This window comes from Rhinopithecus roxellana, chromosome 21, assembly GCF_007565055.1.
Source record: "Rhinopithecus roxellana isolate Shanxi Qingling chromosome 21, ASM756505v1, whole genome shotgun sequence".
NCBI lineage: Eukaryota > Metazoa > Chordata > Mammalia > Primates > Cercopithecidae > Rhinopithecus > Rhinopithecus roxellana.
Window position 1 is genome coordinate 2290429 of NC_044569.1, and position 18726 is coordinate 2309154.

The 18726-nt window shown below is 46.2% G+C and overlaps 1 protein-coding gene across 1 annotated transcript in view; it reads right to left on the bottom strand.

Moving 5' to 3' along the window:
• Positions 1–1079: 1079 nt before the first annotated feature.
• The window catches only part of TMEM241 (transmembrane protein 241), a 143331-nt gene continuing 125684 nt past the window's right edge, over positions 1080–18726 (bottom strand). Inside the window, exons 14-15 of the mRNA XM_010383238.2 lie at positions 14688–14752; positions 1080–3115 (exon numbers count right to left, since the gene is read on the bottom strand). Coding sequence (XP_010381540.2) covers positions 3055–3115; positions 14688–14752 — 126 coding nt within the window. The 3' untranslated portion in view covers positions 1080–3054. The remainder of the gene's footprint in view (positions 3116–14687; positions 14753–18726) is intronic.

Below are 18726 nucleotides of genomic sequence, written 5' to 3' on the forward strand. Positions count from 1 at the left end.
GCCGCGTGTGTTAAGGTCACTTTTAGCATTTGTACCTTACATGAGAAGGAGAGACCAGGGAAAGACAAGGACATGAATTTAAGGTACTCAAGTTCCAAATACACGAATCCATTGCTATTTGTTTCTTTTTCTCTTTCTTTTCTCAACAAGTTGGGGAACACACGCAGAAGCAACAACAGCCACCGACTGAGCTGACTGTATTCTCCATGGGGCTGAGTATGGGCAATGCGTATTTCCCGGATGCCGCGGCAGGGGGTCTCCATCAATACACAGGTATTCAACATTATAGGGCCTGGCTCCCTGCTTGAGGAGGACTCATGGGTCACCCTGAATGGCCCACACTCTCTGACACCTGGCAGAGTGGTCAAATATTTGAAACATCTCTTAGGAACAGAAATATTTAGAGTTAGTCATTCTTTTCTTTTTTTTTTTTTTTTGAGACGGAGTCTTGCTCTGTCGCCCAGGCTGGAGTGCAGTGACCGGATCTCAGCTCACTGCAAGCCCCGCCTCTCGGGTTCAGGCCATTCTCCTGCCTCAGCCTCCCGAGTAGCTGGGACTACAGGCGCTCGCCACCTCGCCCGGCTAGTTTTGCATTTTTTTTTTTTTTTTGAGACGGAATCTTGCTCTGTCGCCTGGGCTGGAGTGCAGTGACCGGATCTCAGCTCACTGCAAGCTCCGCCTCCCGGGTTCAGGCCATTCTCCTGCCTCAGCCTCCCGAGAGTAGCTGGGATTACAGGCGCCCACCACCTCGCCCGGCTAGTTTTTTGTATTTTTTAGTAGAGAAGGGGTTTCACCGTGTTAGCCAGGATGGTCTCGATCTCCTGACCTCGTGATCCACCCGTCTCGGCCTCCCAAAGTGCTGGGATTACAGGCTTGAGCCACTGCGCCCGGCCTTTTTGTATTTTTTAGTAGAGATGGGGTTTCACCGTGTTAGCCAGGATGGTCTCGATCTCCTGACCTCGTGATCTGCCCGTCTCGGCCTCCCAAAGTGCTGGGATTACAGGCTTGAGCCACCGCGCCCGGCCAAGTTAGTCATTATTTTCTTAAACTTTCTTGGTGGGTTCAGAAACAAGTGACCATTTTGTGTAAATTCGTTTATTTTGGAACAATGAGAACACATGGACACAGGGAGGGGAACATCACACACCGGGGCCTGTCGGGGGCTGGGGGACTAGGGGAGGGATAACATTAGGAGAAATACCTAATGTAGGCGACGGGTTGATGGGTGCAGCAGACCACCATGGCACGTGTATACCTATGTAATAAACCTGCACATTCTGCACAAGTACCCCAGAACGGAAAGTATAATAATAAAAAAAAGAAAAAAAAGTTCATTTATTTTGACTCCTACAAAGGCAAGGAATAGGGTTTTTGTTGTTGTTGTTGCTGTAGTTGTTTCTGAGACAGTCTCGTTCTGTTGCCCAGGCTGGAGTGCAGTGGCGTAATTTTGGCTCACTGCAGCCTCCGCCTACCAGGTTCAAGCGATTCTCCTACCTCAGCCTCCCGAGTAGCTGGGACTACAGGCACACAATACCACATCAGGCTAATGTTTTTGTATTTTTAGTAGAGACAGGGTTTCACCATGTTGGCCAGGTTGGTCTTGAACTCCTGACCTCAGGTGATCTGCTTACCTCGGCCTCCCAAAGTGCTGGGATTATAGGCGTGAGCCACTGTGCCTGACCAGGAATAGGGTTTTAATACATTTTTTCATCTGGCCTGAAAAATATACTTCAGTGTTCAATGATTTGAAATCTCTGAGATATCAGGGAATGAAAGGGATTAAAAGCTTTAAGAAATATAAGTATGTATGTGTGTGTGTATACATATACTGTTTATTTTTTTACCCAGGGAAGACATCTGTCAGTGCTCATAAACCCTGTTTCCTCTGGTGATAAGTCAGTACCAGCTTAACCTAATGGTTGGCAAAAACAGGACATGCAGAATTCAATGCAACACACACCCTGACAAGTTTATAAGGACCACGAGAAGTTTAGAGGCAGGAAATGAATAGTAACATCAACCACAAAAAGTAACATCACTCACTCCAGAGTTTAAAATGCTGGTACACAGGTAGGGGTAGGCCTTAGGCAAGCCAGCATGACAGCAAAGGATGGACGGACCCAGAGGAGACGCCAAGGATGTAAAAACATGAACGAAACAAAACATACAACCAAGACTCACCATAAAAATGATAACTGTGTGAGGTAATGCATTTGTTAGCTAGATTTAACCATTCCCAAAGCATCGTGTTGTGCACGATAAATGCATAGTGTTTTGTCTGTCAATTTAAAAATAAAAATGAGAAAGGCCAGGTGCAGTGGCTCATGCCTATAATCTCAATACTTTGGGAGGTCGAGGTGTGAGGACTGCTTGAGCCCAGGAGTTTCAGACCAGCCTGGGCAACACAGTGAGATCCCCATCTCTAAAACAATAAAAATAGAAAAAATGAGCCGGGTGTGGTGGTGCACACCAGCTACTCTGGATGCTGAGGCAGGAGGATGGCTTGAGTCTAGGAGGTCAAGGCTGTAGTGAGCTGTGATCGTCCCATTGCGCTTCAGCCTAGGCAACAGAGTGAGGCTCTGTCTTTAAAAAATAATAATAAATAAAAATGTTAAAATTTTAAAAATGAAAAAAAAAAAAAAAAGAAAAAGAAAAAGACAACCAAACCCCTTAGGCCCACTACCTCGCACCGAAAGCAGTGTTTGGGAGACAGCATGTGGCATCCAGAGGTGTGAGGCTCAGTCGAGGTGAGCAGAGCCAGCCCGTGAAATCCTGTACTTCCTGCTTCTGCAGAACCAGCTTCCAAATGGGAAGACGTAACAGACCGCTCCTCTGCAGCGACCTGCAGACCCCCAGAAAGGGCGCTCCTTGAAGCAGCAGGGCCTCGGCCTCATCAGCCACCACCACGTTCACGTGGGTGAGGGCGATGGCGCTGCCCACCTGGTCTCACTGTCCTCGCGTTCCTCTTTCTGACACATTCAACAGGGAGCTATGAGACCAGGGGCGATGTTCCCCCGCAGCAGCCGGCGAGTCTCCTTCTCTTGACCGTCTTGTTCAGGAGCCCTTCCGCTCTGAGAAAACCAGCAAGGCCTCTCCAAGTGCACCAAGCAGGACGCTGCAAACAACAGCAGAAGGTCAGCTCTCCACTTCCCCGGGACCCCTGAGCTGCCTGGCGCCCACGCACGCAGGGCAAGGGGTGCCTCCCCTCATTCTGCGACTGTGACTTATCACCAGCCCGGACTGCCATGCTTCCAGGTCAAGCCCAGGAATCGCTCCTATCACTCGGGGCAGACCTCGGGTACACATGGGAGGTGAGAAGGCTGGCAGGCGGGCTCGATACCTTCCCTTGGGGAAGTAGGTGAAGCATCCCACACATCCCGACCCGGTGAGGGTGAGCACTTGGGTTAGTGCTCTCTGGCAGAAACACAGACTTCCGGCAGAAGCGATCCCATAGAGGCCTCTGGTGCTGTTGGCAAATTGGGCTGAGGGATAGGAAATCACACAGGTATCCATATTCTTCAAATTAAGGTGACAATCTCAGAATCTTTTCATTTCATTTAAACTACAGAACATTTAAAGGTAAAAATACAAGTGGGGAATCATAATTTTCCCACCAGCACAGAGAGACACATGGCCAGTGATCTGAAAATGAAAAAGCAGTGGGAGAACTGGAGACAGTGAGGGAAGAAGAGCTGAATATTTTAACATCCCTCAAATGTAATACAGCCAAAGTCCTCTCCACTTTCTATTTTGAACCTCACCACAGACAGTCTATCTGAATTCCGTCAGTCTTCTGGGGCCTGTGCTGGGCCATCATCAAGGGGCTATGGTGGTAGGTGTCTGATGGGGAGAGCCCTTTTTCAGAGGTGCCAACAGCCCTTTTGGTCAGACCCTTTCCTTCCCTTCCTCTCTCATCTGCCTACCCAGCACCCCAATCCTTCATATGCTCACTCGCAACACACACCCAGGCCATGGTGCCTTCATATCTTGAATGTTTGTTGTGCTGAGTGTATGACACACACATAGACTGTCCATGCTACACACCTGGTGAAAAATGTTCCTTTGGTGGGTGACCCTGACATACAGGTAACTCACACCATTTTCCACTTTAGTACAGGAATGAATTGACTATGAGTGGGAATATAAAAACAATATGCTTTAGGGGCCGGGCGTGGTGGTTCACGCCTGTAATCCCAGCACTTTGGGAGGCCGACATGGGCAGATCACAAGGGCAGGAGATCGAGACCATCCTGGCTAACAAGATGAAACTCCGTCTCTACTAAAAATACAAAAAATTAGCCGGGCGTGGTGGTGGGAGCCTGTAGTCCCAGCTGCTCAGGAGGCTGAGGCAGGAGAATGGTGTGAACCCGGGAGGTGGAGCTTGCAGTGAACTGAGATTGTGCCATGGCACTCCAGCCTGGGCGACAGAGCAAGACTCCGTCTCAAAAAAAAAACGAAAACCAAAAAACCAATACGCTTTAGAATCATGCCAATTCAAGCTCTGACGCAGGCATTTGTTAGTCAGCTGATCTTGCGCATGTTTTCAGCCTTAGTCTCTCCATCTGTACCATGGGAGATGACCGCATCTAATAGTCTCTGTGAGGCTTAGAAATAATATATCAGAAGCAACCCACCCCTGTGTTTAGCCTATGATGGACAGTCACTAAAATAGGATTATTAATACTTTCTAGCCGATTGCCCTCTGAGAGTAGCAATCCCCTCCTCCGTGGTCCTCCCGGTGGGCCACCCAACTTCTGCCTGAAGACTTCTAGTGAGGGGCACGTCCTGTTGAGCAAGGCGAGCCTGTCCCATGGATGAGTGACTCTGGTCAACTAGATTCACATGCATCTCCATGGGCATCTCACTTGTGGAAGCCACTGGGGTTGGCAGGGACTGGCTGAGACCTGTTCCTTCCCCATGCTGATCCAGGCAGCCCTTCATCACACTAACTCTGCAGCAGAAACTTCTTACAACCTCGCCTGCGAGGCCAAGGCTGCTCTCCAGAGCTAGAGAACAAACGTACTCCTTCATCAGCTTGGAGACTAGGAGAATCCCCCAAACACTGTGGTCTCCTCTCTCTGGTGATTAAAAGCTTCTGGGGGAAGGCAGCAGGAGACACTGGCCAGTGAGGTGGGGGGGCTTGGAGGATGTCCCCCCCAGTTCACAATGGGGATGGAGGAGAGGGAGCCGAGGGAGATCGATGCCTAGGACCTTACTCCAAGTTGGGATGTACTTTCCTCTTTCACACAGAAATAAAACTATAATAGTGATAAGTTGATCGATCCTATTTAACTCACAATAATGTAGCTAGAATGAATGTCCATGTTACGAACCAAATGACAATCTGTGGACTTCCCTAGATCTGTAATCATCATTGTCAGCACTGTCTCTGTGACAAATTGTGACCCAAGTTCCCAACGACCTGATTTGGGAGCCTGCTTGTGCCTTGTCCAGCTCAGGACCCCAGATGCTGAAGGGTTCTATCACCTCTCCTCTTTGGAAAAGACATGACTGTGAAGGGGAGGCGTTCTTTTTGCACACAGGCTCACCTCCAAAGACCTGGCTTTCCCTTTTAAGTGATTGCCGTTCCCCTTGTAGCCCTTCAAGAGCATGTATGTCACCCTGCCAAGTTCCCGGGCAATGTAGAGTCCCTGCGACCGGATGCAAGGGCTGCACAGAGCGTTGGGTTTGGGAGGGTTTTATTTCTGCAAATGTAACCAGGAGCTCGGACATTCTATACACTCTCCACTAATCCTCCTTAATCACCAGGGAGAAAACCAGGGTAGCGCTGGCCCCTTGCCACTTTTGCTCCCATAGCCTTAGAACAATGCTGGAGTGTAATAACCTTACATTCTGTCCCTTGGCCTGAACTATTTTATGAAACACCAAAGCAGCTTAGTAAATACTAAAAATGAAAGCAAACCTTGGTTCAGTTTACTGTTAGGAGAGCCAGGGAGGTAAGCTTTGATGTTGTTTTCTAAACAGCAGGAAGGGCTGACATGTGTCCAGGAATCTTAATAGCATTACAACTATTTAAGTCAGAGCTTGACTGAACTGTTTGCAAATCTTGTAATCCCCATCATTCCTGAAATGAACAAACTTCATGTAACCAAGGCATAAACATCAGACTGCGGGGCACACATGGCCAGAAATATCCATCACTAGCTTCTCTTCCAGAGGTTTATTTTCAGCGCTTCTCCAGCCCTTCTCTTCCTCCTATGAGGGACCCAAGGCTCCATCTAAATTTTACATTTATTGTTATGGCTATTCAATTAATTCCTGTCGAGCCAGTAGACAGAGGATGGAGGCTGCTTCCTTTACCTGGCTGCAGGCCCCGCACCTAATGCAGCACTCAATAAATACTGATTCAACGAATAGTTAAACTGTTAATATTTGATCCCCTTTCTCCCATCTGGGAGAAGTCCCAAACTATTTGGTCTAAAAACAGTTTGGTCCTAAACTATTTTTTCCTTTTTCTCTCTTCCTCACCACAATGTTTCTGTCCCATGCTCCATTCCTCGGGGCCCTGCCGAGTGAGTTCATAATCTATTAAATGATGATAAAATTTGAGAGGTAATGAGCAATGTTATTGAGAAGGCCCTTCTTACATAGAATTTTAAAGAGGAGGTTTCGGATTTTTAATTCAAACGGAAAACTCATAAATTTCAGACACTGTGATCCTGAAGGCATTTTGGAGTGTGATAGGGATGTTTTCTTTGCCCCTAAATCCATCCTTCCTATACATGGGTTTGGGCAGCCTCCATGAAGTTCCTTACAGTTAAAGGGATAAGAAATCTTTACTCAAAGATTATATACGATCATTTTCTAAAGACTCTCGGCATTGGTGAGGTCTGTGCTATGCTCAGGTTCAAGTGATCCTCATGGCTGATAAACAGCGATCAATGGCAAGTTCAGTGAATGATGTGCAAAGGGGCAAATGTGATCATGGACTCCTTAGAACAAAGAAGTTGCCTTTTGGTTATTCTTTTCTTTCCTTGTTCCTACACTACTCCAAAGAGAAGGGTGACTCTCCCCGTCTATGAAAGGGGATTCAGAGAGGAGGCACCATAATGAATTCCACTTGACAGGGATGCTGCTCTCAGGTCAGAAGCTTTCTCTTTTGCATGCTTCAAATCTCCTTTGCTGAATTTTGAAATAGAGGGAATTAATATTACATACAACTGTTAATTAAAAATGAACAATTAAATAGAAATCTGGATATTTAAATTACTGGGCTTGAAATAGATTGTTTTTATAATAATTGGCTGGATGAGAGCAGTTGTTTTTAATTAACTTTAAAAATTGGCCAACATTGGGTACTTAGGTTTATAATTGTTCTTGGATACAATATTTTGAAGGCTGGCCACTCAGTGTTGATTCAGCAAGTATTCAACACCAGGCCTAGAGACGCAAAGGTGAATGAAACACACCCTTCCTCCTAGCGCTGCTCACAGCCTGGTGGGAGAGATGGTGCCAGCCACCTGTCACTCAGTGCAGCAAGTGCCTATGGAGCCAGACACAGACACAGGGGGTGGGAGGAGCAGCTGAGGACCTGACACTTGAGCTGATTCAAAGCTCTCATTCGATGAGCAAGTTCCTTAAGATCTTGCTGAAATTTGAAAAGGCATATTCTCCACCAGCCCCCATGAACTTTAGACCAGTGATTCTCAACTGGGGTGGGACTTCTGGCAATGTCTGGGGACGTTTTTCATTGTTACAACTGAGGGGGTGTTACTGGCATCTGGCGAGTGGGGTTCAGGTTTGCTGCTAGACATCCTACAAGGCACAGAACAATCCCTCAAAACAAGGAATTATCGGTCTCAAATATTCATAGTGCTTTGGGTGAGAAGTCCTACTTCAGACGGCCTATTTTGGGCAGCTAAGCTGTTGTCCATCCAAGGAGGAGGATAATGACATATATATTTGAACACTTATCCCCTACACGGTGACCCCCCTGGAGTCAGGGAATGTGCCTTGCTTACTTCTGTAGCCTCAGAGCCCAACCCAGCCCTTTGGTGGAATGCATGAATATACAAATATATGGATGCAAGGATACTGGCTGGAGCAGGGTCCTCCAGTCTCAGCCAGCCTAGGGTGGTGGAGGCCACGGTGGATGGGAGAGCACACGCCTACGTGAGGAGGAGGCAGAAACTGCTGCTGTGTGCAAATGCAGGCCCAACATTAACAGCTGCTCCACATTTTCAAAAGAATCTGGAAATCTGGATTTGTATGAGGAAATCACCCAACTTCAAAATGGTGATGACTAACTTAAAATTTGAAAAGCAAATGACAAGAAATAGTAACTATACCGGCACACACAATAGGTCCAAACGACACAGGCCTGCAGCCTCTGCCCTTTGTGACTTCTGATCAGTTTAAAGTCCCAAGCCACAGGGATCAGCCGCCACCCCTGCCTGAGCTCTGAGAGCTGGTCACCCAGCCATGCTTGAACATGCCTAGTATATGGACGAGGCAGACCAGCTCTGTGCAAGACACAGAGCTGACGCACCGTCCACTCTTCTGGTGGTTCACTTTGTGGTTGGAAAATTCTTTCAGGCTGAAAACACACCATCTTTAACCTCAGGAGTCCTCAAAAATCAGGAAATTCCAAAGTCAAGGTTCCTTTTGCAATAATCACACATTCTGTTTCCTTGATTTGGGTACACACAGCCTGTCTTTCCATTTTTCTCAGGACATACCATAAATTTCACAGGATGTGAAACAGCCCAGTGACAGCCTCTTACAGACGCCTGCTTCCTTATTATTCCGACTGAGCTTTTCCTCACACTGGAGAGCTGTCTTACTCTTAGCTCTCACGTTCAGTTCAATACCTGGGTTTCTCTGGCTCATTTTGAAATTCTGTACAAAATGTGGTCAATGCAGGCTTACTTGTAAGAGAGAAAGATATTGTCAAGAATTTAGGGGCGGGGCGCAGTGGCTCACGCCTGTAATCCCAGCGCTTTGGGAGGCTGAGGCGGGTGGATCACTTGAGGCCAGGAGTTCAAGACCAGCCTGGCCAACATGGCAAAACCTGGTGTCTCCTAAAAATACAAAAATTAGTCGGGCATGGTGGTGCGTGCCTGTAATCCCAGCCATTTGGGAAGCTGAGGCATGAGAATTGCTTGAACCCAGGGAGGTGGAGGTTACAGTGAGCTTAGATTGCACCACTGCACTCCAGTCTGGGTGACAGAGCAAAACTATCTCCAGAAAAAAAAAAAAGAATTTAGGCTAGGCTAGGAGTGGTGGCTCCCTCCTGTAATCTCAGCACTTTGGGAGGCTGAGGCTGGAGGATTGCTTGAGGCCAGGAGTTTGAGATCAGCCTGGGCAACATAGAGAGACCCTGTGTCTAAAAATAATAATAATAATAATAATAATAATAATAATAATAAAATAAAGAATTTAGACAAACACTATGAAAGCTAAGGATGCAGAAATTTGGGGAAAAGTCTCAAGAATTTATATATATATAAATATATTTATATATCATATATAATTATATATAATTTATATAATAAAATACAATTAATATAATAAAATATATAATTCTTCTATATAATTCAATTATAATTCAATTATATATAATATATAAAAATACATATATTCTCTTTATAGAAAGAGGGAGAGAGAGAGATGCATGTATGCATATACGTATCTCAGGGCTTTCTTCTCTGGGCAACTGGATTTTGGGATGTCAACCTGCCTACCATTTGTGTCACCCCTCCCTAGAAGGACAGGTGCAGAGGAAGAGTGGGAAGACAGATGAGCTTCCCTGCTTCAGAACCCCAGTTCTGGTTGCAAATCACTGAGTCTCCACTGGCTGCCCTGTCTTCCCAGGTGAGAGGGGCCCAGAACTCTTCCATCCCCCAACTCTCAGCCCAGCTAAGCCTCTTCCTCTGCATAAGACCCAGTTCACACCAGCTCCAGGGCCACCCTTGCAAATACTCCTGGCCTCTCTCCCTCCTTCAGTCTTCTTATTCACTAGGCATTAACACAGTTACTATCTGATCCATCCCATGAATTACCTTTCTGATTTGCCCTTCCCTTGATAACCCCTTAAGTGTTGGATATCTTATATTTCTTATGGTTTCCACATACTTTGCATACAGCAATCACTCAATAAAAATGTTTAACTGATTGACATTATGGAGTTATAGCTATAGTATAAGAAACCTATGACAATGAGATTTTCCTCCCTAAAAATGTCTACTGGACATTCTCAGCTTGCAGGTCAGTCCCTGAACAGGAATCAGGACTGTCTTGTGCTGGGTGACACTCTGTTTCCTCTGCTGTCAAATCATCTACATACTTTTTATGGAGGATCACAGTGGTGGGACGAGGAACATGTAAGCCAGGTTCCCTTACAGCTCCCTCATGAGCTTCCGCCTGTACATTATCTGCACTGCTGTAAATCCTTGGTGTTTTTCAACTCAGTTCTATCAGGTTATGGGGCACTGTACACACAGAGACCTGGGTTTGAAATCTGGTCCAACTGCCTAGTAGCTATAAAATCTTGGGAAAATAAGTATCTCTGGACCTCAGCTTCTTCATCTTTAAAATAGGGATAACTTGGAAGATTGTCGTAAAAGTAAATGAGATAATATTAATGTAACAAATGTCTGAGGCACAGCAGTTGCCCAATAAATGGTTAGTTATTATTATTAAAAAGAAGAGGAAGACACAGCAGGAGGAGGAAGAGGAAGGTGTAGGAACATTTTCTAATTTTTCTTTTCCTTCCATTTGTCTTCCTGGGGCAGGAAATGCCCCCACTGGCAGTCCTGAGAAAGGTTAGAAATTCCATTTTCTGAGTGCAGTGAGCAAAACCATTCATTTCTGTCCATCTAGGATGATTTAGATACGGACCTGCCCTCAGGCAGGGCAATGAGCATCTACAGACACTGCAGAGGCAGCGATTTTTGACTTTTATCCAAGAATGGTTCCTGGCACATATGAGGCACTTGATAAATGTCTGTTTATTGAAGGAACCCCTTCCAGCCCAAGGCCACACAAGATGCAAGTTCACCTCTTAGAATCCCCATCATGGTATTCCACAGGGCCACTGGTCCTGCCCCTCACATTTATCCCATATGAATCTCCCACTGATGTTCACAAATAACACTGTTGTTTCTGTGGCTATGTCAGCATCCAAGGCCATTTTATCCACAGAAGAATCCTGGGAGATGGGAGGCTGTCCTGGGCACACCTGGGTACCAGTGCTGACACCCACCAGGCAGCATGGTGGTCCTTGAGTTAAGCAAGTGACAACTCAGCAGGTCCAACGTGCAAACAAATGCAAAAAAAAAAAAGAAGAAGAAGGAAGGGGAAAGATCAGCTATTAGGACTACTCTGATTGCAGGCACGGGAAAAATACTTACTTTCTTCTTATTTTTTTTTTTTTTGAGATGGAATTTCGTTCTTGTTGTCCAGGTTGGAGTGCAATGGCACAATCTCGGCTCACTGCAACCTCCGTCTCCCAGGTTCAAGCGATTCTCCTGCTTCAGCCTCCCAAGTAGCTGGGATTACAGGCATGCGCCACCACACCTGCCTAATTTTGTATTTTTAGTAGAGACAGGGTTTCTCCATGTTGGTCAGGCTGGTCTCGAACTTCTGACCTCAGGTGATCTGCCCGCCTCGGCCTCCCAAAATGCTGGGATTACAGGCGTGAGCCACCACTCCCAGCCAAAAGACTTATTTTCTAGAGTCAGGCTTTATTTGAGCAAAGCTAAGCAATACTATGCTTTTTCTTTCCTGATAATACTGGTAAAGACATGTAAAAACCTATTCCAAAATTTGCCTGCACTTCAATTTTATAGTGCTATTCCGTGGGGAAAAAGTCTGCCAAGTAATATACAGGAACTAGAATGGAAATAAGCACGATCTTAAAGTGGTCCTAGGCTTGTTTTCCTTTTTAAAACAAAGGACAGAAGACCAGTGAGCAGCAACAACAAATGTGAATTTCTCTACATGATGTGCAGCATCCAGGATTGAGGCCAGGCTATCCCTGGTCACGGGGAAGGAAACAAAACGTTGTCACCAGCCCAAGGAATAGACTATTTATGTGTGATGTGTGTGAGGGCTGCTCGGTGTGGTTTCATTTCAGAAACACTGTTGTGGCTGGGCCCCCAGATCTAACACCTCCTACAGTGAACAGAGTCCACCTCCGTTGGGTTACACATCCATGGCCAAATGTAGCACTGTTCTCACCCTTCAACCAAACCGTGGTGATGTCTGGCAAGAGGAGTTTGAGGGAGTGAAGGATGAGCGACTTTCGCTTTTTACTTGACATATTTCTGTATTGTTTTAAATGTCTTATAAATAGCATGCATTACTCTATTGCTTAAAAATGCATACATATATATTCCCCAAATTAAAGCATGTAATGAGCTGTTTTAACCGTTTAAACTCTCCATTACCTCCTCCCTCACCTTCACCTTCCCTGCAGACCACAACCCAAACCCTTGGTAACAATCACCTACTGGTTTGAATATTAGTAATCAGAATAGGTAGCATTCTTAACTCTCCAATGGGCAGGTCTTGTGCAGGAAGTTCAGGGGTGAAACCCACCTGATCGCTTCATTCTTGTCCTCATGTGGTCATAACCAACTGTCCCTTGAATGAGAGGCGCATGGTCCTAATAAGTTCAGGAGGCCTGTTTCCTGTCTCAGATGGAGAGCTCCGAGGCCTGAGTGGAGGGCGAGCCCGGGGCACTGGTCACAGCTGGGTCCTCTCTTACTTTCTCTGTGCATCCCTGTGTTACTCATGGCCCAAACCTCCCTTGTGAGTCACGGGCTCTGAGGGCTATGGGGCAGGGCAGTGTGGCCTTTTCCAGGAGGTGTGTCGTGAAGCTACCATCACAACGGCCACACCTACCTCCTGGGATTCTGAGTCCCCGCTGTGTCTCCCCACGGCCATGCGCCTGCCTCAGCCATCCTTCTGAAGAGCCTGCCTGTCCCGGTCTGCCCTGCTGAACACCACCCCACACCCAGCTGTCTCCTGCATACCCCCAGGGTCCTGCGCACTGCTTCTGGGAGGGAGGCAGACCCTAATGGGCAGAAAGGAATGAATCTGGTCACAACAGTCAGAACTGTCAGGGAGGAAATTAGCAAGGCGACAGGAAAAAGCCAGCAGGGCTTGCACAGGGTGTGGCCAGGGAAGCCTCTCCGAAGTCACCTCGATTTGAAGACCTGGGGGATGAGCAGTGGTGGCCAACTGAAAGCAGGGAGGAAGGTATCCGGGACGAAGTGACAGACCCAGAAGCCCTGAGGAGACACATGCCTGCCATGGCCAAGGCACAGAAAGGCTCTCCCCTCCCCGGACCTCCAGGCTGATTTGGCAAATGACCTATTCCTGTATCTCCGCTCTGTGGTCCAACAGGCACCTCAGCCTTCATATATTCAAACCAATGCCCGATACACCTCCACCACCACCTTGCCAAACCTTGCTCTTCACACGACATTCTCGATCTCAGTGAAAGGCAACCTCATTCTTTCAATTGCTCGGACCCCAAACCTAGAAGTCATCCTAGACTCCTCTCTCTCAAATCCTAGTGCCTCAGGTATCCTACCACATCTCCCCACCTCCACTGCTGTCAGCCAGTTCTCAGCCATCACCATATTGCACCTAGATCATGGCCAGAGCCCCTGGTCTTCTTGCTTCCTCCCCACCCCTTGGCACTGCTGTCCCCCAACATCCCCATGGCTCACTCCCTCACTTTCTTCTGGTCTCTGCTCAGATATCTTAGTGAGGCGTGCTGTCTTTATGCAAATGAGTAGTGCATTCTAAATAGGATCATTTGGAGCTTGTCTGAGAGAAAGTTAATGGAAAAATCAAAGAAATAGAAAGACACAGCACATGCTCTCTCTCTCTCTCTTTCTCTCTCTCTCTCTCTCTCTCTCTCTGTGTGTGTGTGTGTGTGTGTGTATACAGTTGCCCCTCAGTACCCACAGGGGATCTGTTCCAGGACTTCCATGGATTGTCAAGTCTCTTATATAAAATGGTGTTGTGTTTGCCTACAATCCATGGACATCCTCCTGTATACTTTAAATCATCTCTAGATTACTTATAATACCTAATACAATGTAAATGCTATGTAAATAGTTGTTATACTGTACTGTTTAGGAAATAATGACAAGAAAAAAAGTCTGTACATGTTCAGTACAGATGCAACCATTGCTTTCCTAAACTACATTGTTGACCCACAGTTGGTTGAATCTGAGGATCTGGAACCTGTTCATGCAAAGGGCTGACTGTGTGTGTGTGTGTGTGTGTGTAGAGTGGTTTACTAAACATTATTGTTATACATATTATATTATACATATTATGCATATACATACATATATATACACACACACACATAGTGGTTGACCAGCAGCGGCTCTTCTGGGGTGGATGAGTGAGGGCGATGTTCTGTTTCTTGCTCTGGATGCTGGTTATGGTATATAGAATGGTTGGTTTGTACAAATCCATCAGGTAGTATATTTATGATATATGCATTCTTCTGAATTTGCATTTACAGGTTAATAAAAGGTTTTTTTTTTTTAAATAAACCTTCACTAATATGAGATTTACATTTGGATGGAGATAAACAGCCAACGCACACTCCCTTTCGGCAACATTTGAGAGCAAAATTTAGTATCCTGATGAAACTCAGTGACTAATTGGCACTTTATCTCTCTATGCAAAAGACTTACCACCCCGTGGTTGCACTGGTCAGGATCGCCTCGAACAGCAATACTGATAAGCCAGCTGTGATTATCTGTAGAAATAATTTCAACAAAAGGTCATTACACCAGCAGGGCTCTGGTAAACTCCAATGTCATTTTTTTCACAAGCTTAGTTCATTTGAGTTTGGATTCCTGCCATCAGGTACTTCTTTCCACTTCGCATGTCCTCTTCCCCCACACGCTTCCTAGTCAGCCCCCTGTACTTAGCGGCGCCTCTAAGCCAAGCATTTGGTGTAGAAAAGGCTAAGTCTTAGTCTGTTTTGGAGGTGAGAATGTTCAAAGAAGCATTTAACTTGCAAATTCTTCAAAAGGGAGGCGCACAGCCAAGGCCGCCCTCATCTCTCTCCAGGGAAGGGGTATATTAGGAAAACTCATTTCCATTTTGTCTCAGCAAAGCAGAAATCATCTTCAAGGTCAGATGTGCTCATTAACCTGTTCTCAGATCCTCCAGATAAAAACGTATCTGTCACCCAGCCTTTGTCCAATGCACCGTCTCTCTGTCCTCTCCTAATGCTCCCATCTTTCTGATCCATGACACACATTGTAAGAAACCAGGTGCATCCTGGGGAAAGGAGTGATTAAATCATTAATTAATTATTTGCAAATATCTAGAAGCCAGAGGAGAGGGAAGAGGTTACCTCCACATCTCTCAAGGCTGGAAATTCCAGAAAAGTATCTCAGGAATGGCAGCCACAGGACTCAGACCTCAGAAGTGCCTCGAACCCCTCAGCACCAAGAGTGTGTATGAACCAGTGGCCCAGCTCTGTCCACACTTGGAATGTCTACTTAAGGAAGGATGTTTCTGGCTTCCAGTCTTCTGCATCCTGCAGGTCAAAACAGCTTCCATGGGGAAGGTAAGCTTAAGAATCTGCTTTCTTGCAGTGAGAGGTGGGATGTAGGCCTCGCTGGGAGAGGTTCAGTTGAGCTGCAGGTCCTCAGAAATGTCAGCTACCATCTCCCTCAGGGGGATTTCATGTGCTGTCTTGGAGCCCTCTTTGGGTTTCCAAGCTGGGAGCAAGGCAGCAGACGAACCTCATGGTCACTCGTTTACCATCTCAGAAAGAAGTCTGGAACTACAAATCCAGAACCCTCATATAGGATATAAACGTGGTGAGATTTTGGAACTTTTCCTTTTTTTTTTTTTTTGAGACGGAGTCTCACTCTGTCGCCCAGGCTGGAGTGCAGTGGCCAGATCTCAGCTCACTGCAAGCTCTGCCTCCCGGGTTTACGCCATTCTCCTGCCTCAGCCTCCCGAGTAGCTGGGACTACAGGCGCCCGCCACCTCGCCCGGCTAGTTTTTCGTATTTTTTTTTTTTTTTTTTTTTTTTTTTTTTTCTTTTTTTTTTTTTTCGTATTTTTTTTTAGTAGAGACGGGGTTTCACAGTGTTAGCCAGGATGGTCTCGATCTCCTGACCTCGTGATCCGCCCGTCTCGGCCTCCCAAAGTGCTGGGATTACAGGCGTGAGCCCCTGCGCCTGGCCTGGTGGCTTTTTCTTAAAGATCATATTGAATGACAACTTTTGAGTTGATGTGCATGATGAATGGATGAATGTCCCTCTTTTCTTTTCCTTTTTTTTTTTAGACTGGAGTGCAGTGGCGCGATCTCAGCTCACTGTAGCCTCGACCTCTCAGGACTCAAGCACTCCTCCCAGCACAGCCTCCTGAGTAGCTGGGACTACAGGCATACACTGCCACACCCAGCTAATTTTTAATATTTTTTTGTAGAGACGTCTCACTTTGTTGCCCAGGCTGGTCTTGAACTCCTGGGCTCAAGCAATCCCACCCGCCTTGGCCTCCCAAAGTGCTGGATTATAGGTGTGAGCCATCGCGCCTGGCCCTTCTTTTTTCTTTTCTTTTCTTTTTTTAACATTTAATTTAGGACTTCTGCATCTATGGTCATAAATGAAGTGGGCTAAAATGTTATTACCTCTCAATGCAATTGTCTGGTCTTGGAAACAATGTTGTACTAACCACATAAGTGAGTTCATCAGCTTCTCTGCTTATCCTGCAACAGTTATAGATGATCTTGACTCTGAAAGTTAGCCCTGACTTGAAGGCCCCTGGACCTAGATCTCCTAGCTAGGGTGATCTTTAATGGCTATTCACCTAATCAAGTCTTCTCTTTCTCATTGTTGCATATTTTCCATTTTCACTTTTCCCAAAAATGCATTTCATCCAGGTCTCCCGATTCATTAACATTTAGCTGTTTGGAGAAATACTTTACATTGGTTGTGCCTGTTTGATTACCTTCCTTTTTATTCTTTTTTGTTGTTCTTGTTATGTTTCTCTTCATTCCCGCCACCCCCTTCATTAGTCTTGACTAAAGTTAACTGTGTTGTTAGTCATTCTTTCCTTTTGCAACTTCTTAGACATGGCCTGGGACGGTGCCAATGGAGATGTATTTCTTGGACTTGCTAAGAAAGGCTCCGTCCCACTGGTGGATGTTGGCTGTGCTGGCAGCTCAGCATAATGGAACACTTCGCTTGATTTACAAGTTGGGACCCAACTTGTCTTTTCTATGTCCTCACCATTGTCTTTATCGTCCTTGCCTGTTTTTACCAGCTGTTCAAGGCTTTCTTTGATTGGCTTCTTCTCTCCTTGTTCTCTGATTGCCTATCTCAGATGACATTCAGTCCAGCTGGTAAAAAAGGACAACTGCCCTGTGGCCCAACACACCCACAGCCTGGGCTTTGTGCCTCTGCTCCTCTGTGAGCCTCTTGAGCTTAGGAGGAATCCTGTCTGCTGTGAGATAGACAGCTGTTCTGCTCATTCCTCTGAACTGCATCTTTTGCCAAAAAAAACACACCTTAAACATTTTAAACCAGCCCTTACTTGAAAAGAAGGTTGGTTTAGCAGCCACGCCAGTGCCTTCGCCATCTGCCGCTTCCTGGAAATGTTTGTATAGTCTCCTGCCTTCTCCTGAGCCACCTTTTCAAAATTCTCAAGTTTTGTCACTCAAGGAGCAGTGTGCTGCTGCCTGAGACCCTTTATCTTATTTCTGTAGCGAATGTAGACTGAAGTTGTTTGCACCGTGGGACAACTGTGGCGTCAGACGGGCCCATTTTTAATCTATTTGGTACAAACTTCTTGCTTTCTTTTACTTCCATCACAAGCCCAATGGTCAGCTCTCTTTTTGGAGGCATTCTCTCTCTCATTCTCTCTGCCCTCTCTCTCTCTCATACACACACACACTCTCTCCCCCATACACACACATACACACGTGTACACACACACACACACTCTCTCCCATACACACACATACACACGTGTACACACACACACACACTCTCTCCCATACACACACATACACACGTGTACACACACACACTCTCTCCCATACACACACATACACACGTGTACACACACACACTCTCTCCCATACACACACATACACACGTGTACACACACACACTCTCTCCCATACACACACATACACACGTGTACACACACACACTCTCTCTCCCATACACACACATACACACGTGTACACACACACACACTCTCTCCCATACACACACATACACACGTGTACACACACACACTCTCCCATACACACACATACACACGTGTACACACACACACTCTCCCATACACACACATACACACGTGTACACACACACACACTCTCTCCCATACACACACATACACACGTGTACACACACACACACACTCTCTCCCATACACACACATACACACGTGTACACACACACTCTCTCTCCCACACACATACACACGTGTATACACACACACTCTCCCATACACACACATACACACGTGTATACACACACCCTCTCTCTCCCATACACACACATACACACGTGTACACACACACTCTCCCATACACACACACGTGTACACACACACACACTCTCTCCCATACACACATACACACGTGTACACACACACTCTCTCTCCCATACACACACATACACACGTGTACACACACTCACTCTCCCATACACACACATACACACGTGTACACACACACTCACTCTCCCATACACAC